The following is a 24,743-nucleotide window of genomic DNA, read 5'->3' as shown; positions in this document are numbered from 1 at the left end:
AGAACAGTTCGTCAAAGTGTAGCCTGTGGGCCACCTGCATCTGAATCGCCCAAAGGTGGTTGTTAAAAATCCACATTTCCAGGCTCTACCCAGGTACCTGTGAATCACTCTCTGGTAGCAGGGCCCAGGAGTGCACTGGTGATTCTGAGGCACACTGCCCTTAGTTTGATGTTGCCACCCAGTCTCCATCCTCAGAGGGGCAGGGAGTCGCCCATTATGCCGATCACTCTGAATGGCAGGTGGAGTGGCCGGAGCTAGCCTGAGGCTGGGTCGGTGGTCCATGGCAAGGGCTAAGCAAGGCCTAAGGCACCATCTCACCCACCCCCAATCTCTGCCCAGCCCAGATCACCCTAATCCAACATCCTGAGAGCTTTGCAGATGCCCGCGGGGTGCAGGGACAAGAGAAACTGCTCCCAGGCTGGGGACAGATGACCTCAGCTCCCAGTTCACTGACCCCTCTGAGGGAGAAGGCTCCAGGGCCTCCGACCTGGGCTATGCAGGCAAGGCTGCACTCTGAGGATGAGGTCCCTGGTCCCCACATCTCAGAGGGCTCCAGTGACAGCCACCAGAATGAGCAGGGCCCAGGAGAAAGGTAGAGGCCAGAGCAGAACAAGGGAAATGGCAGTTTTATTCCAACAGGGGTTGAGGGGAAGAGCACCGTGGCCATGCCGCTGTCCTCAGCAGGAGTCTGAGTAGAAGTCAGGCCTGACCAGTGCCTGGGAGAAGCTAATGGGACGCCCTGTGGCATCAGGGAGAGGCTGGGCAGGCCTAGGAAGTGGGCTTTGTTCTGTTAGCACCAGAAGCTGCCATGCTTCGCCTCCACCTGAGCAGACTGGCGAAGCGCTGGCGGCAGAAGGCTCTTTGCAGGTAGATGAGGTGGTGCCTGGCCCTGCCCAAGTCACCTGAGTGTGTTCTCAAATTCATGGCCCCCTCCCCCCTGTAAACATGAGAATGGGCTCGTGACTGTCCAAGCCCTTCAAGACAAGATGAGCGTCCGCGACGTGTGGCTGGGTTTCAGGCGGCCCAGGAGCTGCCGGGCTTTCTCCTGCATGAACAGCTGGTCTCTGGTCCCCCCACAGGCCACCATCTTCCAGGCGCTGGTCATCTGGGAGGAGGTAAGAAGGTGACCACTGAGGCAAGGAGAATGTGCTCCCAGCAAACCCTGGGACCCCACTCCCTCTAGAAGCCAGGGGTCTGCTTGCGCTCTCTCTGCCCTCCTGAGTGGCCTTGGTGATGTCACTCCCCCTCTCTGCACCTGCTTCCTCACTGTGAAACAAGGATGCTGTGCCAGGAGACATGGCCGTGCCTCCCCTGCAGTACCGGCTTGCACTTAAGGAGAAGCCCCAGTCATGCTGGCTGGGAAGGTGGGAGCAGTGGGGGCTCCAGATATGCACATGCCGATGACAGCAGCCTAGGCAAGCCCCACCCTCCAGCACAGACATGCATTAAGCAAACTAAATAGATAAAATGACTCAGTTACAAAAGAAACCAAGTTATCACAGGCGAGCCTCTCCAGGACATGAGTCAGGGAGTGATCTGAAGCGCAAATCAATCAGGCAAACACGGCCACAGGAAGGCAGCAAGAAGAGCATTCAGGCAGAGAGAACAGTGTACGAAAGGCCCTGAGGTGAGAAGGACGGCAGAGTAAGGCCCAACGCATATTCTTTGCCAGTACTTACGGGGGCAGGTGTCGGGAAGTGGCTTCGGGGCTTCTGGGCTGCTCCGGCCTTCTCAGACTTGGCCTGCAGGAAGCCCTGGTTGAGCAGGCTGTTGTCCTCTTTAATGCCCGACAGGGTGAGGCTGGAAGAACTGGATGGGACGTTGGTCGGCTGAAATCAAAACCAAATCAAAGATTCACCATATTGCCACAAGCCATGGGTTACTTAGTGGGAGGGAAAAAAGCCACTAGATCAAATTCCAGCACCACCACCTACTGCCTGGCTGCTGAGACCTTGGGCAGAACAGTTAACTTCTCTAAGCCTCAGTTTCATCTTTCAAATGGGCAGTTTGAAAATTAAGGTTATCTGTAAAGCACCTATTACAGAGCGTGGCCCATAGTAGCTGCTCAATAAATGCTGATTCCTCAGGCGAGGTGGGGTGCTCTAGTTTCTTCTGGCAGCAGAAACACCCCTGAGCAGTCAGAACCAGGTCTACATCAACCAGCAAAGCCCAGTGGAGCGGCACAAGCGCCTTCACACACCGCTCCAGCCTCCCTGCTCTGCTCGGTGCTTTATCCTCTGAGCAGTCTCAGTCTCAGTGTTTTTATTCCAACCAAAACCCTGAAGTGCAGGGGATCTAATGGATCCCACAGAGCAAGGGGTGCAAACCCAGGTCCGCCCAACTCCAAACCCTGTGCTCTTAACCACTTGCCGTAGCTTTTCTTCTTTTCGGTATTTATCTTCTGTGCCCTGAGCAATGCCAGCTGCAGATCTGGCTGAAGGACAGGAAGTGCCCAGCCTGGTGGGGACCCCGGGCCAGAGTGAGGTTTTTCCGCCAATACCCTGAGTGCCTGTGGTCACACCTACAGTATCTGGTCAGGCCATCTTTAATCTTTGTCTTGTGACCCTACCACACCTCTTGGGCACCAGGTAAGCTGGGCTCACCCCTTTGCCAGCTGCAAGGGATCAACAACATGGCATGGTTTCTGGGGGCCCCCCGCTCTGCATAGGCAACAACCCCTCTCCTGAGGTCAGCCTGGCAGCAGCACCCAACAAAGCAAGTGCACTGGCCCAGGAGCTCAGCAAGGCGCTGGAAAGCACCCACCCTAGGGCTGATGGTGCCATCCTGCCTGGCTGGGCCTTGAGGCAAGTCAGGACCCTCTCGGGGGTCACCGCATTGGTGGAATGCTGGAGCCCATGACTGCCAAGTGTGTTTTAGCAATGCAACACATGCCAAAGAAAACCCCCTGTGGAAAACACAAGCAAAGCTGCTCTGTTTAGAGCCAGGGAGGCATACCCAGGCCCATCCTTTCCCAGCAAGCCCTCTCTGATGGGCCCAGGGCTCAAAAAGCACCGTCCAAGGCCACCCGACCACTCCACCTCTGGGGTCTTTCCACAATTAAACATTTCCAAGGTGGAAAGAAGGCTTCCAGGGAGACTCCACGCTCCTGGGGCCAGTTCTGGGTGTGGCTGGGGCAGCTGACAGGCAGCTTCTCCCAGACCCTCTTACCAAGGACACGGCCTTGGGCAGTGTGGACATCATCAGCTTCATGTCCTCATCCACGATGTCAAGAGCCAGGGACTTCCGGACTTTCTTGATGGGGCTCCGCCGCAGCTGGGGGGGGGCGGGGTGGGGGGAAGGAGGTTTGGCGTCAGGGGTCCACGCGGTCAGCATTAGCACTGTCCCCAGCCACCCTGGTCATAGAACTGGGCCCTGCTGCAGTGTTGCCTTCAAACCAGGCCTGGCTGGTAGGGACTTGTTGCCTGGAGCGTGGGGAAACCAGTAGACTTTGGCCCCCTTACAAACTCTGTGCCCAGGTAGCCTGTCCTGCCAGATGCTGCAGTAGGAGAGGCCTCAAACGTGCACCTCCAGCCACAAGACCCACTGCTCACCTCCGAATGGACTGAACGCAGCCTCCTAGCCTCTACCACACCTTATTTCCAGTTGCCGTGCAGTTGATTCTGACTCATGGCAACCCAGTGTGTGTCAGAGTAGAACTGTGCTCCATAGGGTTCTCATGGCTGAGTTCTGAGACGTAAATCACCAGGTCTTTCTTGAGGGACCTCTGGGTGGAAGCGAACCTCCAACCTTATGGTTAGCAGCAGAGTGCATTAACCGTTTGCAGCACCCACGGACTCCCTAACACCCCCCTAAAAAGGCCCTGGGAGAGAATTACCTATGTAACAATTAAAACACCAACTATAATCAAGTCACGTGGAAACATAAAACCCCACAAGACATACCCTCCTCTACTAAGGAATGCCCTAATCCCACCTCTGCACATCTTACAAGCAAGAGGTCAGGGGCCAGCTCCAATAGCAGGGAGGTACTCTGGGGCCTACTGCTCCCCCAACCCAGGAGTGTGCCCCAAAGCTGCTGCCATAGCTTGGAGCCACCGTCCGACACTGAGGAGCGGCCAGGGAGGCTCCCGGAGGTCCTGGTCCAGCTCTCCATGTATACCTTGGGGTGGGGCTGGGCATCTGCACCTGCTTCTGTCTGGGCGCCCAACCCAGTGGGTCCCTCCTGCCTGACTGCCCACCTTCCCCTCCCTGCCCTTGGAAACCCACTGCAGCCACCAACTGTGACAGACACTGCCGGTGCTGGGTACATTCCAATCTCCCCTCCTTGTCTTCAAGGAGAGCAATCTGGGGAAAAGAGGAGCAAGAAGAAAAAGGAGACACAGGAGTTCCCCCACTACCAGGAAAGCTGAAAAAGCAGTGTAGAGGAAGGGAGACTGGCCTGGGAGTCTGGCTTCTGTGCTGGCCTTGGGATGGTCACTCTGCTGGCCCTCTGCACCCAGGTGTCCCTGACCAGTGGCCCCACTGACTCACCAGCCTTGCCTTGAGCCCACTTGTCCCCACCTAGCTCTGTGTAGCCTAGCCACAGTCCAGTGCTCTCTCGCAGGTCGGCTTCTTCTGACTGCCGCCACCTCAACCCAGAGGATTTCTCCTGGAATCCGCATTCGTGTCTCCTCTCTGGAGCACTTAACACCATGTGTAATCAGAGAGCCACAGGCATGTTGTTTACTGTCTGCCTCTGCCCAGTGACTCCAGGAAGGAGGGACCGTGTCTGGGTCTCTAACACAACTCTAGTCACTACGCCTAGCCTAGAAGGAAGGAAAGGATCTAAACACAATGGCTATTGAGTAAGAGAAGAGTTTGCAGGGAACAGGGGTAAGGTTTCAGAGACGCCAGGCCTTACCTTGGTTGGTTTCATCGGTAACCACTCTGGGGGGGCAAAGGGCAGATGGCTGCCCCCATGGCTCCAGGCTCCCCTGCCCAGGCTGGCACAAGGAGCGCCCCTCTACCACCCAGCCACTCACCCCTGGCTTCCTCTTCTGCTTCTCTGGCCTCACGTCGTCCTCAATGATGAGCTCAATGCCGGCCTCGGAGCGCAGCACTTCCTTCAAGTCCTCCTCCAGGTGCGGGGTCTGGGGCTGTGGACAGGGGCAGGGGCCGCCCATGTGAGGCACTGCACACAGGCTGTATCAGTACGGACATTGCCTGGGCTGAGTATGCCCATAATCATGGGGACGGCAGTGCAGGCCTGACCACCCTGTGGCTGTGCTCGGCAGTGCAGACGGGAAGCTGATCTCCCACGTTCATACCCATTAACTGCCCTGCCTTGGACAAGTGGACAGGTGACCTAAACTCCGAGGGCTTGCCTGCAGTGGGCCAGAAGCACCCCCATACCCGCTCTATTAACCAACCCTCAACAGCCCTGTGCCATAACTGTCATCTTCCTCAGCACCAGCAAATCAGCCTCGGTTTCCACATCTATAAAGTCTGGATGTCTGGAGCTTCTCAGGGTTCTTCGAAGAACTGAACCCAATCTCAGAGGAAAAGAGCTCTATAAACTGCAAAGAGGTGGATGAGCCCAGGAGAGCCTTCCGCAGAGCCCGCCTGACCATACCACATACCAGGGGCTTCAGTGGTCCATATTTCTCTAGGGCGTTCTTGAACGGGGTCGGCGTGTGGGGGGTGTTGTCCATGGAGTACTTCTGATCTGGGGTCACAAACCTGCCAGGAGCCAGAGAAGGTGGCTCAGAGGTGGGGTGGGGGGCAAACACCAGCCACTTGGCCTTGGGCTGCCCACAACGGCTCCCTCCCCTCCATCAGGATCACTGGCCTGAGCCTCGGGGAGGAAACCACCCCCGCACATACTCTTTTCCTATCACTCTGCCCACCCCTCGCCCACCCAGGCAGGTCTTAGCCAGGGATTCTGAGGAAGGGCCATCCTCAGAAACAAAAAAGAGCATGAAAGAGTCTAGGCAACAACGCTGATGGGGCCAGGAGACCCAGACGGCGGAGAGGATGGTTTATTCTCACTCGTAAACTTGTGACTTTCTGTAAAATAAGGCAGGTCCAAGGGCCATGTTCAGGCACAAAGAGGGAGAGTGGGGAGGTAAGGTGAGGATTCGGGAAGACCACATCCTCCTCCAGGCTCTCCTCGGAGAGCATGTGCCACTCAGGGAGCAGGTGGCAGCGGTATGGAAAGGACAGGGAGACGACAGGGGCGAAATGATGAGCCCAACACCTGTGCTCAGCTTACTCTCCCCACCCAAGTCTTCTCAAAGTAATCACAGTGAGGGACATCATCGTGGAGGGGAAGCTTCAGCAGAGAAAATCCTGGGAAGGTGTGGTCTACAAGCAGAAATAGTAAGAAGCTTCTATCAGATGTTGACCCACCAAGGCGTGATTTCCGCTGGCAATGGAAAAGCCCACTGGGGAAGGGGACAGAAGAGGGACCAGGGCTGGAGGTACAGGGGTTGGGGCCAGCTGGCTGTGGGCAAATTTCAACTCTTTTAGGAAACAGTGAGTTTCTGTTTAAGGGGATGGGAAATTTGGCAACGGTCACAGGTGATGGCTGTACAATATGATTCATGTAATTGATATCACTAAATTGGTACATCTGAAAAATGTTGAACTGGGCAATGTTGTTACATTTATTTTTATAACAATTTTTAAAAAAGGGGGTTAAAAAAAAACCCAGCTCTGATGGTAGAGACGAGACTCCACAGAGCACAATCCCCCCAACCAGAGCCATGTGGCCTTAGTCAAGTAGAGGTACTGCCAGGTTTGGCCCCCAAGGTATCAACAGGGCAGTTAGAAGGCACAGGAAAGAAATGCCCAGGTCACTTTAGGAACTGGGGGGCAGAGGCCAACTCCTGGACATGGTACCTCTGGTCACTGCACCAGCCCCACTTTCTCCAGGCTGTTAGACATGCCACCGGGGGATAAACAGCAGACCATTCTTTCTTTCCTTCCTCAGGACTAAGAGATTAAATGGGGATCCATACATCTCTTCCCAAAGTCTTGTGATCTCCCCACAGGACACAGAGGCCATGCCCTGTAGGAACGAGTGAAGACTAAACACTGGTCAAATTTAAACATCTCCCAGTTCCTCCTAAAGGGATGAATCTGAGCCTCAGAATCAGACATCTCCACGTGACGGGGAGTTTCTGCAGGAGACGGGAGGAAGCTCCAGACTCTCTCCTAACTCACAGCGCCAGCAAGACCTGAGAGCACAAGTGTCAGAAGATAAAGGAGGCTGGCTTGAAAAGGAAACACAGAAGCTTGCTTGGAGACTCGGCAGGAAGGAAACTGCAGAGAACCCAAGTCGGTAAATCAGAAGACGGTCCCACGATATTCTCACAGAGTGCAAAGGAAATGGCTGAGGGCAATGACCAGGAATGTGAAGATGAAAGAAAAACATGGAGACAGAGCTAGCCTACCTAGGAGGCAATTCCAAAGGCAGGAGGAAAAGGAAGAGACACCAGAGAAGCAATAATTAAAGAAAGAGCTGCTTGAACATATTCTCAGCTCAAGATTTCAGTCTTTAGTCTAAAGTGCAAACCAGGAAAGAAAAGTTAATAGAGATACCACACCTACATGTAGCCTGGCAAATTTTAAAGAAAAAAAAAAAAGCCGACAGGATCCAGGTGGAAAAAATGATCCTCTCCAAAGGAGTAACCATCAGGTAGGATCAGACCTCACAGCATAAATGCCACAAGAAAACCAAGCACAGTCCATGGTTGGAGGTTACAACTATTCCCCCCCACCCCGAGATTTTTATTACCAGCCAAGTTATTATTCATGTTGCTGACAAACAACAGAAGGACAGCCCAGAACTCAGAAAGCATAGCCCGCACACCCTCCTTGCTTACCCCTTATCCTCTCTGAAAACAACTTTAAAAAACACTGCATCTAACCAAGAGAACAATCAAATTTTAAAATGGGGAAGCTTTGCCCTTATCTTATGAACCACTAAAATTTTAGGGCTATTTGTTACTCCAGCTCCACCTGGCCTGCCTGACTGATACGCAGGCCCTGGTGATCTCTACGAGCTGTCTTCTATCGTACTTCTCTACACCCAATTCATGTCAAACTTAGAGGCTTTATTTCTGTTTTTTAAACACAAAAGATGTGTTTCTACCTTGGAGACCTTGCGGTTCACCCTGCCTGGAAATCTTCCTTCTCAGGTTTCTTCACAGCCCTTTGAGAGGCCATCCCTGATCAGCAACCTAAGAAACTCCTTGCTGTTACTCTGTGTTCCCCTGGCCTGCATTATTTTTCCACCACAATGTCTACCCCCATCTGAAATGCCACATACTGACTTGCTTTTTGTTTTATTAATAAACTGTCCCTTCCAATAAACTAAGGAGAAAAAAAATGGCAACGATGGGATATAAAAATCAGTGCGCAATAAAACCAGTAAAATTTAGAATTAAGTCCAAATAATTATTGCCTATTAAGTCTTCCAAATGTCAAAAAGAACTTTTAAAGAGAGAATGGGAAGACCAGAAAGAGTCTTTTGTGACAATAACGTGGACTTAAAGATAAGACACCAGACTTCCGCTTCTGACTAAAATGAAATAAGGGTGACTAGATACACCCTCTCCTGAAACAACCAAGAAAAAAGACACGATATATGAAACAATGAGTTTCAAGACACTGGGCATAAGGCAACGAAGAAGAGTGATCCCGGAGAGATGGGAAACAAATGAGGTGAACTCTGACTGTCCATCTCAACGCATCAGAATTGATTCCAGGCTACCACACAGGGTAGAACCCAGAAGCCTGGCAGACTCCTGAGTTGAAAGAGACGATGCTTATACATAAATGGAATTTATACAATATACAGCCTTTTGAGTTCGCCTTTTTTCACTTAATATATTTTGGACTCAGTCATGTTGTTCCATGTGTTGATAGTTTGTTATTTTATATTGTTGAATAGTATTTAATTGTACAGACATAAACCCGCTGCTGTCGAGTTGATTCCAGCTCATAGCAACCCTACAGGATAGAGGAGAACTGCCCCGCAGGGTTTCCAAGGAGCGGCTGGTGGATTCAAACTGCCAACCATTTTGTTAGCAGCCGTAGCTCTTAGCCACTGTACCCGTTTATCTACCCATTCACTAGCTGAGGGTCATTTGGTTATTTCCAGTTTGTAGCAGTTATGAATAAATATTCTATAAACACTCCTTTAAAAAAAAAAGGATGAAGCTGAGAGTCCAGGGAGACGAAGGCAACTAAAGTTCACAAGACAGAGTTCCAGAGAGGAGGGAGTTGCATAGGAGAGAACCCCAGAGATCTGTGCAGGGTTCAGCAGAGTAGTGATCAGTGCCTTCAAGTGAGGAAACGACCTGAGACCAGGTGCGGTGCGATGGATAGCTTCTCTGTGGCCTTTCTCGCCATGGTCTTTAACTCCCACCCAAGTAACTGGACCGGACTGTGCAAATAGGGTAATTGTGGCCCACCAAGGGGATTGGTCGGTTTTATCATCCCACTGGGCTTGAAATGAGCCATCCCAGAGGCAAGAAAGGGAGGATTCCCACCACCACCAAGTCCTCTGCATCCCTGTGCCGAGAAGCTCCTGGAAGCAGGAGACAGAGAGAGAGAAAGAGCTGTAACACTGAAGACAGCGAGAAGCTGGTAGATGCGAGCTGCCATCCTTCTGGTTAGCACCCATGGCTCTTAGTCACCGTGCCACCAGAGCTCTTATGTATCATTAAGGGCTAAAATTCCTAAATCACATCAGACTGGACAACTTGCTTATGAAATAAACAGCAATGCTTCTCCCACAACAAATGTAATAACAGAACAGTTAAGCAACTCTCTACATGGAATTCGGAGTCAGGAAGAACTGAGAGGGTAAAAGCTTATTGTTGAAGCACTTCCCAAAAAGCCTGCTGGACAGCCACCTGCACTGGAAATGCTGTGCCTGGAAGGAGCTGGGAAGGCAAAGGACACGGGCCAATCTTCCCACGCCTAGAGCTGGGCAGGGCCATGGCCTCTTGAGCACCAGACTGACATCACTGCCGAGAGAGGCCGAGGGCCCTTTTGTCCTTAACGTAAGGCTACTTAAACCCGATGGATTTGCAACTTCAAACTTATAAAAGATGGAGAGATGAAGTTTTTTTGTAGCAATTTGGTCTCTCTTCATTACTGAGATTAAAAAATTATGAAATTTAAAAAATAAAAATGAGAAACAAAGGTAAAACACCAGACTGTAGCGACAGAAACGAAGTGGCACAGTGGCCAGCAGGGAGGAAGACAAACACAGTCTCAGGTCTTTCCCAGGAGGGTCCCCCAACCTGCCACCCCATCAGTGATCCTGGCACCCCCAGACTGGCTGCTGCTGGGGAGAGCAAGACGGGTCAAACACCGCTATCAGCAGGGGGTGGATGGGTGCACACTCACGCAGCATGTTTCTGGTGCAGGGGCGTCTTATCCCGGTGCAGGGGTGTAGTGACCACCACCTTCTGGCTGCACACAGGGGTGGATGTCAGCGAGGGGCTCTCCAGCTCCAGTGTGTCCTGTTTGGTCCAGAAATTCAGAAACTGCCAGGGAAAGGAAACAAGACAAAACAATGACCTGAATGCAGACTGAGGCCCCTCGTGGAGGGTGGGAGCCCCTTGAGCCCCTCCTTCCAATGTGCTTGCTCCAGCTGACACCGAGGTCCTCTTCTGATCTAGGAGGACCCCACCTGTCAGGTGCAGGGGAACAAAGAAGGTGGGGGCAGATGGAACAGGAGACCACCGAGTAGGTTCACGTAGGTAAACTCTGGGTTTATCATTGTCCCCTAATCCTCGCTTTGGCCAAAGAAAGTTGACTTCCTTTTCAGAAAAAAAATAGCTCTTAACTGACCCAGGAGGAAACAGGGGATGTAACGATGGTGGTGGTGATGTTAATTTATAGGGCCTGTCTCATGTCAGGCGTGGGACTAAGCACTTAGACAATTCCAGTTCGTTCTCACAAAACCTGAGATGTTGGTATTGTTGCTATCCTTTTTTACAGATAAGGAAACTGAGGCTTAGAGAGGGTTAGATTCTTGAACTGAGTCCCAGAGATGGGACTCAAACCCCATCTGATGCCAAAGTCTACACCCCGAAGCACTGTCTTCTCCCCATTCCACCCACAAAGGAAAGTCCTGAAGGTACTTGATGAACTCGCCTGCCAGCTTGGAGAGCCATCTGCATCCCTGTCTACCACCTTGAATGGGTTCTCTGGAGCAGGTAGCCACCATGCCCAATCACCCTGGGCTGTGATCTAGGCAGCTCAGAGCTCCCCTGCCTTTCTTTCCCAGCCAGCAGGCCTCACCTGAGGCCTCTCAGAAACACACTAGCCATCCCAGCAGCTGGAGTGCTAGCTTCCATCCCTCTCCATCAGATGATGGGGAGGCCTCCTACAACGTGGCACCTCTGGGCCTCTCAGAAGGGAGCAGACCCAGACCCAATGAGAATCAAGGCCTCCGCCTGCCTTGTTTCTGTGTGGGGACATGGGAACTCTAGGACCTGCCTCTCTTCCACCCCTTTAGTCCATCCTCCTCATAGCCCATCACCAATCTTCCCTAGAACCCCCAGGGCCATAGGTAATCCTACACACCGGTGGTTGTTGAGTGTCACTGAGTCAATTTCAACTCATAGTGACCCTATATGACAGAGTACACTAGAACTGCTAACCAAAAGTTGGCAGTTCAAACCCACCCAGCAGCTCTACAGGAGAAAGACCTGGCAATCTGCTCCTATAAAGATTATAGCAAAGAAAACCCTTTTGGTTAGCAGCTATTGCCAACCTTTCAAGTAGGAGCCGAGTGCAAGGCTCCTTAGGTTACACCTCCAGCCCATCGAGGCTTGCGCCTCCTACTCCTCACCACCCACTACACCCAGCTCTGGACTTCACACTGAGCGCACCATCTTCTCAGTCTCTGCACCCAAGCTGATCCACAAGACCCAGCTCAGACAGCTCTCCAAGAAGCCTGGGAGCTCCTCCTCATGACCTCTAGGGACAACAGTGCCCTCCAACATGGAGTACACTGCAAATAGCATCCCTGGAAGCAGTACCCAGAGCACCAGGGGCTCAGTAACTGAGTAACTGCTCTCACCACAGACTATCCACACAGCACCTGATCATTGCGTTACAAGCCTGTCCCCAACACTAGCTTTCCTCTTTAAGGGCAGGGCCTGTGCTGTCTTCACCTTTACTCCCCCAGTGCTAGCGCTGGCAAATCTGGCATAAAGCAGGTACTCAATAAACTGACCCTTTTAACAAATGTTGGAAACCCTGGTGGTGTAGTGGTTAAGAGCTACGGCTGCTAACCAAAAGGTCACCAGTTCGAATCTACCAGGCGCTTCTTGGAAACTGTATGGGGCAGTTCTACTCTGTCCTATAGGGTCGCTATGAGTCAGAATTGGCTCAACAGCAATGGGTTTGGTTTGGGTTTTTTAACAAATGTTAAGTCCTCTTCCTCCCCTTCTTTGCCCAGTTACCACCTATTATTTCCTCAGCTTAAGCCATTACTCTTCATCATAGAACAGATGTCTTTCTGGACCCCCCAGCCACACACATTCACAGCACCATAAGCTTTTTCCTTTATACCATCTACCGCAGTTATTTGGGTCTTTTTTTATTAACTGGTCTGTCTACCACCATGATAATGAATAATGAGGAATCTTCAAAACATCTAACAACATGGATGAATCTGGAGGGCATTATGCTGAGTGAAATAACAAAAGGACAAATGCCGTATAAGACCACTATTATAAAAACACATGAAAATATTTACACACACACACACACAAAAACAATCTTTCGTGGTTATTAGGGAGGGGAGGGATGGGGAGGGGAACGCACTAATTAGATAGTAGGTAAGTGGTAACTTTGGTGAAGGATAAGACAGTACACAATAGTAGGGAAAACAGAACAACTTGACCAAGGCAAGGTCATGGAAGCTTCACAGATGCATCCAAACTCCCTGAGGGACCGAATTACTGGGCTGAGGGCTGAGGACCAGGGTCTCAGGGGACATCTAGCTCAACTGGCATGACATAGTCTATAAAGCGTTCACTGTGGTGAGCAGTGACTGGAGTCTTAAAAGCCTGTGAGTGGCCATTTAAGATATATCTACTGGTCCCACTACGTCTGGAGCAAAGAAGAATGAAGACCAGAGACATAAGGGAAAAATTAGTCCAAAGGACCAACAGATCACAACTACCACAGCCTCCACCAGACTGAGCTCAGAACAACCTGACGGTGCCCGGTTACCACCACTGACTCCTTTGACAGTGATCACAATAGAGGGTCCCGGACACAACAGGAGAAAAATGTAGAACAAAATTCAAACTCACAAAAAAAGACCAGGCTTGCTGATCTGACAGAGGCTGGAGAAACCCCGAGAGTATGGCTCCCAGACACCCTTTTAACTCAGTACTGAAGTCACTCCTAAGGTTCACCTTTCAGCCAAAGATCAGACAGGTCTGTAGGGCCAAGAATAACACAAAAGGGACATGCTTCATAGTTGAGTCAAGTACACGAGACTAATGGGCATACCAGCCCCAAAGCAAAGACGAGAAGGCAGGAAAGGACAGGAAAACTGGATGAATGGAAACAGGAACCCTGGGATGGAGGAGGGGAGTGTTGACATATCACTGGGCTGGCAGCCAATGTCATTAAATAATTTGTGTATTAACTGTTTAATGAGAAACTAATTTGCTACGTAAACTTTCACCTAGGAAAAAAAAAAAAAGGACAGAAAACCTTACAGACTTTTGGGGGGGAAGTGGGGAAAGGCTAAATTAATGGGAGTGGAACAACCTGAATGGAAATAATGAGAATGCTGACGCAAACTGAAGAATGTAACCAAGGTCACTGAGCCTCACATGGAGAAGTTGTTGAATGGGAACTGGTTCTGCCTGTATAGTTCCACCAAATACAATATTAATTTAAAAAAAAAAAAAAAAAAAACACCCTACAGAGCACAGTTCTAGTCTGACATACACGGATGGGGCTGCCACGAGTCAGCAAGGATGACCACTGATGGTGGTGGTATCCCGGCATTTAGCATACAGCAGATGCTCAATCAATACTTGTTGAATGGGTGCATGCCTGCATGCTAGGGCCAGTACCCAGTGAGCAGCCAGGGGCGGGCCACATACCTGGGAAGGTGAGAAGGGTAGGGTCTTGACAGGAGTGCTCTTGGGGGTGAGGCTGTTGCAGGAGTCCAGAAAGGACAGGCTGGCACTGTTCTCTGTGACGGGGGAAAGAGCAACGCGCCTCTTCTTCTGCCGCTTGAGCACCGAGGGCGGCGTGCCAATGCCCAAGCCCCCAACATCGGTGCTTGGCGAGATGGGGATCAGCTCCCCCCGGCTGCTCCGGCTCAGGTCTGAGATGGTGTGGCCATCCAGGCGGTACTCAGTCACGCTGGGTACTGGGACCACACGCTGGCTGGGCATCTGTGCCTCCTGCTGTGCCCGAGGCTGCAGTGGACTAGTGGTGATGCTGCCCTCTGCAGACGGCTCCTCAGGGAGGTCAAATTTACTCAGGTCACACCAAGCATCAGGGTCCTGCCCAGAAAAGGAGGAACAACGGCAGTTACTCTACTTTCCTATCAGACTACATGCGGCATGACTCATTCACTAAAGGAAAATACACACAGGTAAACATAACCCCCCGGCCAGGAACAACCATCATCAGCGTTTTGCTGCACTTCCTCTGGGATGCTTCTCTGTTTATCTACATTTTGTAAACATAACTGAAGTCATACTGTGCCTATGGCAGCTTGACCTGTTATTTCAAAAAATGTTTCATACAATATTTAAGAAACACAAAAAGCACACACAAAAAAATGAAAACTCAAATAGCCATCCATAAGCCTAAGAAATAAACCTTATCGCTAAAGCCCCATGTCCACCACCTCAAGCACATTCTCTGCCCGTAGGTAGACCACTACCCAGATTTAGTATTTATCACCCCCAAGCACTTCTTTCTAATTTACCACTTACATGTGTCCCTAAATGATACATAAAAAGCCCTGGTGGCACAATGATTAAGCACTCTTCTGCTAACCAAAAGGTTGGCAGTTCAAACACACCCAGCAGCTCTGTCAGAGAAAAAACCTGGTGATCTGCTCCCGCAAAGGTAACAGCCAAGAAAATCTTACGGGGCAGTTCAATTGTCATGTAGGGTCGCTATAAACCAAAATTGACTCAACGGCACCTAACAACAACAACAAATGATACACAGTATTTTACAAGTTTAAACCTTTATATAAAATCATTTCTATATTCTGCTTTTTTTCTCATTTAAAATCCCTATAAAACAGGCATAACAGTAATGCCTAACTCTGTTACCTATGAATTAATATTAATTACTATTAACAAATGCTAGTTGTTATTATGGTAAAAGCTTTTTAACTTTTGTAAAACAATTTCTAAGACAAAAATATTCCATCATATGACTGTATTAGCTACTTAACTATTTTCCTTCTGTTGGACACCCCTAATTTTTTAAAATTAAAAATAACATCTTTATGAACATCTTGGGTTAGAAATCTTCTTTTCTTGCATTTTTAATTATTTCCTCAATATGGATTACTAGAGGTGGAAGTAGTGGGCCCAACGCCTGGATTGCCAGGGCCGCATCCTGGAGAGGTGTCACCAGCTGGACTCCACCCGACAGTGGGGCCTGCTTGGGCCAGGTCCATCAAGGGCACTTAATGCGTGGTGTTTCCAATCCCCACAACCCCATCACCAGGGAGTGTGATTTTTCCCCTTTCACACTGAGGACCTGAGCCTGGGAGGGGCCTGAGATCACTTAGCAGTCCTGAATCATTCTCAGGTCTGCCCACCCGTACCCAGTAAATCTCAATCCAGGCCAAAAGTCTTTGGTAGCCTGGACCTGAGTCTGTCCAGACCTCAACGGTAATTTCTGGTCCTTGGGATGTGCAGGAGCCTGGGGCAGTTCCCTCCTAAGGGTGGAGGCCAGCTCAGGGGCAGTGCTGACCCCAGGCCCCAGGCCCACACTCCCAGCAGCGAATCCCACTGCGGGGAGGCCCCAGAAGTGATGGTGTCCAAAAGGCCAGAAATATACCCTACCAGGACTGCCTCGAGCAGAGGCTGCAGGGCAAGGTAGGCAGAACTTCTGCAAACGCTTTCATTCTCCCAAGAGCTGCTGAAGGTAATCATGGCAAGAACCTGAGCTTAGAGCCAGACGTATCTGGGCCTGACTCCTGCCTGCCACTTACCAGCTGTGTGACTTTAAACACATGTCCTAACCTCTCTGAACCTGGGATTCCCTCATGGTGAGGAGCCCACCACCACTTCACAGGGCTAATAAGAGGCTAAATGAGGGCACATGTTAGGTCCTGGCACACAGTAGGCACTCAAACGTCAGACACTAATTACTCATTAAGTATTAGGCCTAGCATACAGTGGGCCTTCAATAAAAGTGAGCTTCCTCCTGTCCCCTTCTTTGTGCCTCTTAAGTGGAGGGAAATAAAGGCCAGTCTGAGGATGGAGAGACGTAACGCCATGAAGCCAACACTGCCAGGTACAGAGTGGACCCCACTCACCTGGACACTCCCCCTAGAGCCCAAAGCAGGGACAGTGCACTGCAGCCTTAAAGCTACTTGCTGAACAGATGGATGAACATGTCACACTGACTCTGAAATTTCTCGGAGGTGGAGGGGGCACCACAGATGGGCCCTGCAGCTGGGTCTAGTCCCAGCTGCTGGGGCTAAGAGGTGAGACTGAGTCCTAGAGGGTCTGAGCAGATAGTGTCCCCTGGAGATCACATCACCCAACCCCTCACTGGGCAGGAGCCCAGCATAACGGTCAACACCACCAGCCTGCTCAGTGTGTGACCTTGGGTACACTGCTTCACCTCTCTGAGCCTCAGACCCATCACAAAGCACAGATGAAGGACACACCTCACAGGGCTGCTCTGAGGCTGCACGTGGAGCTCAGGGCCGGGCATTCAGCAGATGCTCAATAAACAGCATCATTATCCTTAGTAAGGAGAGGGGTGGCTGAGAGGGAGCCAATGTGGAGGGCCTCAACTGAACCCCACCAGCCCTGGTCACCTGCCTCTCGCCCATCACCCCCCAACTGCCCGCTGTGTGCCCAGGCCTGGCTGGTGCGGCTATAATGGGGGACATCACGCCAGGAGCAACCCCCATCAAGGGCCTCTCTCCAAAGGGACCCAACCCACAGCCAGCGCGGTCACCAGAGCATGGCTGAGTATGGGGGGTTGGGGGGGGGCTGGCTCCACCCTCAAATCTCCAGACCAAGCCCCAGAATCAATCCCAGAACTCCCTAGGCCCCTCTCCAGGGCAACCCAACAATTCGTGGTACCACCAACACCACACTCCCCCACGCTGTGTCCTCTGTCTCAACACCCCTGTCCCCAAGTCATCCTTGAGGACTCAACGTGGGTGCCACGGCCTTTGGGAAGCTTCCCACCCACCCTGTGCCAGATAGCATGAGTCGCTGCCTCTCCGCACAACCTGTCGCTCACAGTGGACGGCCCCGAGGGCAGGGCCTGCAACATTCTCAGTGTCCCCAGCCCCACACTTGGGGCCAGGCACTCAGCATTGCCTCAGTAAATAGTGGCAGAATGGTGGCATGAAGGGAAGGATGCACACTGTCATGGATTAAACTGTTTCCCCCCAAAATGTGTGTCAACTTGGCTAGGCCATCATTCCCAGTATTGTATGGCTGTCTTCCATTTTGTGATCTGATATAATTATCCTCCATTTTGTGATGTGTTGCACATCCTAACCTCTATATGTTGGAGCCTGGTGGCGCAGTAGTTAAGAGCTATAGCTACTAACCAAAGGGTGGGCAGCTCAAATCCACCAGCCACTCCTTAGAAACCATATGGAACAGTTCTACTCTGTCCTATAGGGTTGCTATGAGTTGGAATCAACTCAACCACAACAGGTTTGATTTTTATGTTGGTGAGACAGGATCAGTGCTGGATGTATCTTGAGTTCACAGCCTTACAAGAGGGTATGACTCAAGTCACCACCTTCACTCATCACACCCGTGCTTGAGTCACAGCTTTTATCTTACAAGAGATAGAAGGAGAGAGAAGCAAGCAGAGAGGAGAGGGACCTCACTCCTCAACATAACCAAGGAAGAAGAGCTGGGAGCAGAGTTCATTCTTCGGACCCAGGGACCCTATGCTGAGATCCTCCCAGACCCAGGTGAATACTGATACCAAGACACATGGAGATCTCCAAGCAACGTCAGGCCCACAGATGTTGAAAGGAGACAAAGATGTTCCCCCACAGGCAACAGAGAGAAAGCCTTCCCCTAGAGTTGGCACCCTGAATTTGGACTTCTAGCCTCCCAAACTGTGAGAGAATTTCTGTTTGTTAAAGCCATCCACTATGGTATTTCTGTTATAGCAGCACTAGTTAACTAAGACACACGTCCATGGGGGAAGCACTCCCACAGTGAAGTGCGGTGACAAACATTACCGACTCGATTAAGTCCAGGGCTTCCGAGAGGCTGGACGACCCCACAGCTGGGCTGAGGAGGTTGGTGGCCTCTACCACCCACTTGTACGGTAGGCTCATTTCAGGAGGGGAGCCCTCCTGGTCCTCACGCTTGGGGAATTCCTCCAAGGGCTCTGGTGTCCACACTCCATCCGGCTCAGCAGGGACGGCCTCCTGCTCCTGAGATGTGGTAGCTGCCATGGCCTCCTCCTCACTGCTTTCCTCTTCCTTTATGACGGGGGGTGCCGGGGGCCAGTTGGTCATAAGACTTCCCTGCTGGACACAAGGGCCACCATTTAGATTTTTGTTATGAGATACATAACATGCAGTAGAAGTCTCTGGGGGGTGAAAATGGTTGTCTGCTAACCAAAAGGCTGGAAGCAGAGATGCCTTGGAAGGAAGGCCTAGCAAACTCTATAGAGCACAATTCTACTCTGACACACATGGGTTACCATGAGTCAGAGCTGCCTCGACAGCAATTGGTTTATTCTAGCTGAAAACGTATAACCTAAATCTAACAAGGAAACTCAAACCCAAATTGAGAGGCATTCTATAAAACAACTGGCCTGCATGTTTAAAAAATATCCGAATCATGAAAGACTAACAACGACTGATGAACTAGTCCAGATACGAGTGGTTCTAAAGAGATATGACAACTAAATGCAATGTCTGATCCTGGGCTGGATCCTGGACAGGAGAAAGTAGAATACAGGCTGGAAGTTACAGTCCTAAAGCGATGTTAAATTCCCTGGATCTGTGGTTATGTAAGTGAGTGCCCTTAATCTTAAAAAGTGCAGACTGAAGTATTAAGGGGTAAGGAGGCACAATGTTTGCAACCTCCTCTCAAATGGCTCAGATTAAAAAAGCAACACGTAAATACAGAGAGAAAGCTACAGCAAATCTGGAAAAATGTCAGAAATGGATAAATCTGGTGAAGGGTAAACAAATGGGGGGTTCTCAGTACTATTCCTACAACTTCTCTGTATGTTTAAAATTATTTCAAAATGAAAGTTTGAAAAATGAGTGTATACTAATTTTGTGACAGAAAAAGGCAGGAAAATCCTTCACAGCAATAGCTCTCCTGGCAGAAAACTGGAAGCAAGCTTGGCACGCCAGCCTAATGGAACACAGGGCAGCCATGGGAATGGCACATGCGACTAACACGCCGAGAGTGCAGGGAGCGATCCCAGGTTAGGCGTAGAGTGGTGCCAGGGAGTGAGCGTGGGCTCAGCTCAGACCGCGCTTTGCCATTTCCCGGTGTGTGAGCTGAGCAAGCTGCATAGCCTGAGTTTCAGCATCCCTGCCTACCAAAGGAGGGCACTGAGGCTTCCAAAAGAGCCCTGGTGGCACGATGCGACACGATTGGCTGCTAACTGAAAGGTCAGTGATTCAAACCCACCAGCCGCTCCTCAGGAGAAAAGACCTGGCGAACTGTTCCCATAACCCCTATGGGGCAATTCTACTGTCATATATACAGTTGTTATGAGTTGGAATCAACTTGACAGCACACCACAACAAGGCTGCCTGTGTAGAGACGATACACGGATCAGCAATGACGTGCAAAGTACCCAGCCTAAGAGCAAGCTCTTTCTGTTGCTGCTGTCAGGTGAACAGAATGAAGATGGTCTGTGACAGAAGCAAACGAATAGGAGAAAAGGTAAGCATATTTGATTATTTAAAAGTTATAACTGCTCTGCTTGGGGTGGGGGACGCCATACACACTATTTAAAAGCTACCAACATGAGAACGGACAATGGTACAGATACTTTAGAAAACAATTAGGCAGTTTCTTATTGGTGTATGATCCAGTAATCCCACTCCCAGACCTAAGAGAAATGAAAACCTATGTTCACACAAAAACCATATGTTTATAGTGGCTTTATTTGTGATCACCAGCTGGAAACAAGCCAGTATCCCTCAAGTGGTGAACAGACAAAATGTGGCCTAGCTATATAATGAAATACTACACAGCAAAAAGGGGAGAAAGCTACTGATACACCTGACAACATGCATGAATCTCAAATGCATTATACTAAGTGAAAGAAACCACAGGAAAAAGTATTCTGTGTGATTCCATGTATATGACTTTCTTGCACAGACAAAGCCATATATAGAGAGAGAAAACAGGTTAATGGTCACCAGGGGCTGGGGGTAGGGGTGAGGTTGATTATAGACGGGCACACGGGAATTCGGAGGGTGAAGAAAACGTTCTATGTCATGATTGTCGCGATGTTTACGTGACTATATATGTGCCAAAACTCACAAAACTGTCCGGTAAAAAGGTGAATTTTACTGTATGTAAATGATACCTTTATAAAATAAATGGATGGGAAAAGCTACCAAGAAACTATAGAAACTAAGAAAAAATAGTTACTACATAATAAAATGGTCATATTCCTAATATATAAATATAGGCCAAAAAATCAATAAGAAAAAGGGCAAACTGAAAGAAAAGGGCAAAGGCAAATGGCTGCAATGGGTGCAATTTCCAATAAATGAAGGAAAAACCGTTAATCTCACTTGTAGTCAAAGAAATGAAAATCAAAGAAATGATATCACGTTTACTGCTGATAAAATTGGCAAAGATTTTTTTTTAGATGTTCAAAGCCATTATTGACAATAGTGTGAGGCAACAGGTAGTCCCATACATTGCTGATAGAGGGATAAACCCCTTGAGTGGCAATTTGGCAATGCTTATAAAACTTTCAAATGCCCACACTACTGGGCCCAGCCTCCACGTCTATAAAATTAACCCACATATAAAATGAACGAAGAATCTGAACAATCACGTTCTTTGCAGCATTGATGGGAATGGTGACAGAAGTTTGCCAATAGAAGAATAATTTCATGAAAGGTTCGAAAATGGTGTGGTGGTCTGCACACATATAACAACGTGGAAAAACAGATTACGTGGGAAAAGAAAGCTATAAGACACAACATAATATTCTTAAAATCATTATGCTTAGTAATAAATATTGGCCAATACATTAAACAATGCTTCCCACTGGACGTTCAGAGTAGAGGGCTCAGCCTTCTGCAACACTGTTTGATTCTGTGACGTTTCTTACTTTTTACAGTGATTGTGTATTACTTTCGAAGAACAGAAAAAAAAAATCTGTAACAGCAAGCATTGACCAGTGAGTGGGGAAAATAGGGGGGGTCCCATGCAAACATGAACAGGCCTAACTTTCCTGACAGGCAACCAGCCAAAATGCATTTAAAAGTTTATAAAAATGTGTCTAGTCCACAAACACCCTGCTAACTCAGAACTGAAGCCACTCCCAAAGTCCACCTTTCAGCCAAAGATTAGACAAGCCTATAAAACAAACAATAACACAGTGAGGAACGTGCTTCTTAGTTCAGTAAATATTCGAGACCAAATAGGCAACATTTGCCCAAAATCAAAGAGAAGGCAGCAGGAAGGGACAGGAAAACTGGACAAATGGACCCCAAGAACCCAAGGTGGAAAGGGAAGGGAGGAGTGCTGACACATCGCGCAGGGACTGCAACCAATGTCACAGAACAATTTGCATGTAAGTTTTTGAATGAAAAACTAACTTGTGCTGTAAACTTTCACCGAAAACAGAATAAAATTTAAAAAAAGATGTTTCTACTTACCTCTAGAAATTTCTCAAGAAATAAGTAAGCAAATGAGCAATGACTTAGCTGCAAGGATAATCTTCAAAGCTGTGTTTCTGATGAGATAAAAATTGGCAATGACCTTGGTGCCATCAGTAAGGAGCTAGGTAAATAAATCAACAGCACAACAGAACTGTTAAAAGATGCTGGATAGGAACCAGTAAGGTTCAAACCACCACACTGAACTGACCTCCTTGTTCAGGGTCAAGGTCTGGGGCTCATCTAAGCCCAGCACGGCCAGCACTCCAGATGCTTCGACAAAGCAAATGGGATCAGAGGGATGAAAGCCAAGTCAGTAAATGCAGTTAACTTCCAGCAAGGTAGGATTTCCAGAGACTGAATGTCTGTCCACTCTGCCCTATCCTGAAAGACCTCGTCCCCATGTTTGCTAATGCCCACCATCTCTCTCTTTGCAGAAAGGATGCTTTTTACTCAATTAGAAGTAAAAGGCTTGACAACTCTTACCTAGACCTACAAGAAACTATTAGAAATAGACTTCTCTGGTTAGGGGACACACGTGGAATGGGGAAATGGAAGAAGAAATCGTTTTTACTTTTCGTTTTATATCTTTCTCCACTATTTGAATTTACTATTCCATAGACATATTCATACCAGAGAACCAAGAGATATTCTCTAAAGCTGAAAAAAATCAAGAAATAGAGGCAAAAATACAGCGTCCAGCAGGAGACTATAGAAGAACTGAAGCTTTGAAAAAGTGACATCTAGCGAGTAAGATGGAAAGAGGAACGTTAAAAAATGATTAAGAACAGAATTTCCAACTCTCCCGGACCTGACTTCCTGGAGCCATGGAGGCTGGATAAACCTTTGAAACTACTGCCCTGAGATAATCTTTAAACCTTATACTAAAAATATCCCCTGAAGTCTTCCTAAAACCAAACAATACTTTAGCTTAACTAGTAAAAAATGCCTTGAGCATTGAACTCTTTTAAGGTCTACCTATATGGGATTAAACTGACAACAGCAACCAGAAAGATTAGATAAGAACCTTAGGGGCCAGTGATCTTATGTTAATGGCGGATGGAATAATTTGGAAAGAGGGTGAGAATGGTTGCACAACTCAAAGAATGTAATCAATGTCATTGAATTGTACACGTAGAAACGGCTGAATTGGTGTATCTTTTGCTGTGTGTACTCTGAACAATAAAATTTTTTAAAATTAAATATTTTGTGATTACGGAAAAGACTGGAAAATAACGTAGACGACAGCCATGTTACTCACCGTGCACTCTGCAATGTCAAATCTTCATGCTTTGCCCTGTTTGTTTCAAATCTTTTTTGAAGAATAAATGATTAGTAACATAGTTAAAAAATATAAATTAAAAAGTTTGCTCTGGGGATGGAGCAGATGTTGACCTGCAGGTGTATTGGTTTCATTTAAAAAACTGCAAATGTAGTACCGTATGATCCCATTTATGTGGCATTCTAGAAAAGGCAAAGTCATGGAGCCAGAAACCAGATCAGGAGTGCCAGTGGCTAGGCCTGGAGAAGAGCTGACAAAGAGGGGCGCAGGGAAATTTTGGGGCGTGATGGAAATGCTCTCTCTTTTGACTGCAGTAATGGTTATGCAACTGCATGCTTGTCTTCACTCAGAACTGGGTGCTAAACACAGGGCGTGCCACTGTATGCAAATTATACCTCAACAAACCTGGTTTTTTTTAAATTGCAAACATGCTTTCAGTTTTAAAAGGTCTGAAAGAAGGAAGCAGATGACTAGGAAGATAAAAGGAGCCTAAGGACCTCTTCCCATCACCCATCTGTCAGTTTGTTGTATGGTGGTGTCCTGCATGTTGCTGTGATGCTGGAAGCTATGCCACCATATTGCAAATACCAGCAGGGTCACTCATGGTGGGGATGTTTCAGCAGAGCTTCCAGACTAAGGCATGCTAGGAAGACAGGCCTGGTGGATCTACTTCTGAAAATTAGCCAGTGAAAACTCTATGGATTACAACGGAATATCATATTGGAAGATGAGCCCCCTAGGTTGGAAGGCACTCAAAATACACAGCAGCAGCCAACGATGGACTGGAGCATACCAAGGACAGTGAAGATGGAGTAGGACTGGACATTTCATTCTGTTGTGCCTGGGTCGCCAGGAGTCAGGGCTGACTCTGTAGCAGCTCACAACCACAACATGAACCTTTTCATCCTAATTCTCATGTTACCTGTCGGCTTGCTCTGTTATCCTTCATTTCACAGGTGCCAGTCATGTGCAGAAACGTTTCTCAGGAAAAGGCCCTAATGAGAAACACACTGCCCACATTTAATGCCTGGAACAGTGCCTGGCATAGAGAGGCTCCCAATAAATGTGTGTTGAAAGATGGAAAGAATGAATTAGTGAACGAATGAAGGAAAGGTGGTCCAATCTTGTACAACAATAAAACTTCCTTGAGGTCTGTGTTTTATCTTTAAAAGGAATCCAGATTTTGCATTCTACTCTATAATCTATCTAATATCACTTGAATATTAAAAGATATTTTATATTGTTTCCTCAGCTTCTTGATCAAATCTTAAACTAAAATCGATGTGCCTGGTCAAGGCATCATTTTTTTTTCTTAATTTTTATTTAAATTTTGGTAAAAATATACACAGTAGAACATACACCTATTAATCAGTGTCTACATGCATAATTCAATAGCATTAGTTAC

The 24,743-nt window shown here is 48.6% G+C and overlaps 1 protein-coding gene across 2 annotated transcripts in view; it reads right to left on the bottom strand.

The window, feature by feature from the left end:
- Positions 1–396: 396 nt before the first annotated feature.
- Positions 397–24,743, bottom strand: part of MYBL2 (MYB proto-oncogene like 2) — a 46,527-nt gene continuing 22,180 nt past the window's right edge. The window contains exons 7-14 of one of the 2 annotated variants that reach the window (XM_010591693.3): positions 18,421–18,714; positions 14,096–14,503; positions 10,362–10,501; positions 5,579–5,678; positions 4,982–5,095; positions 3,169–3,273; positions 1,680–1,829; positions 397–1,105 (exon numbers count right to left, since the gene is read on the bottom strand). In XM_010591693.3, coding sequence (XP_010589995.1) covers positions 977–1,105; positions 1,680–1,829; positions 3,169–3,273; positions 4,982–5,095; positions 5,579–5,678; positions 10,362–10,501; positions 14,096–14,503; positions 18,421–18,714 — 1,440 coding nt within the window. In that variant the 3' untranslated portion in view covers positions 397–976. The remainder of the gene's footprint in view (positions 1,106–1,679; positions 1,830–3,168; positions 3,274–4,981; positions 5,096–5,578; positions 5,679–10,361; positions 10,502–14,095; positions 14,504–18,420; positions 18,715–24,743) is intronic. The other variant, XM_003411719.4, reaches the window with a different exon arrangement.

The sequence above is a fragment of the Loxodonta africana genome, chromosome 24 (assembly GCF_030014295.1).
Source record: "Loxodonta africana isolate mLoxAfr1 chromosome 24, mLoxAfr1.hap2, whole genome shotgun sequence".
Taxonomy (NCBI): domain Eukaryota; kingdom Metazoa; phylum Chordata; class Mammalia; order Proboscidea; family Elephantidae; genus Loxodonta; species Loxodonta africana.
This window is presented reverse-complemented; position numbering and strand designations above follow the sequence as displayed.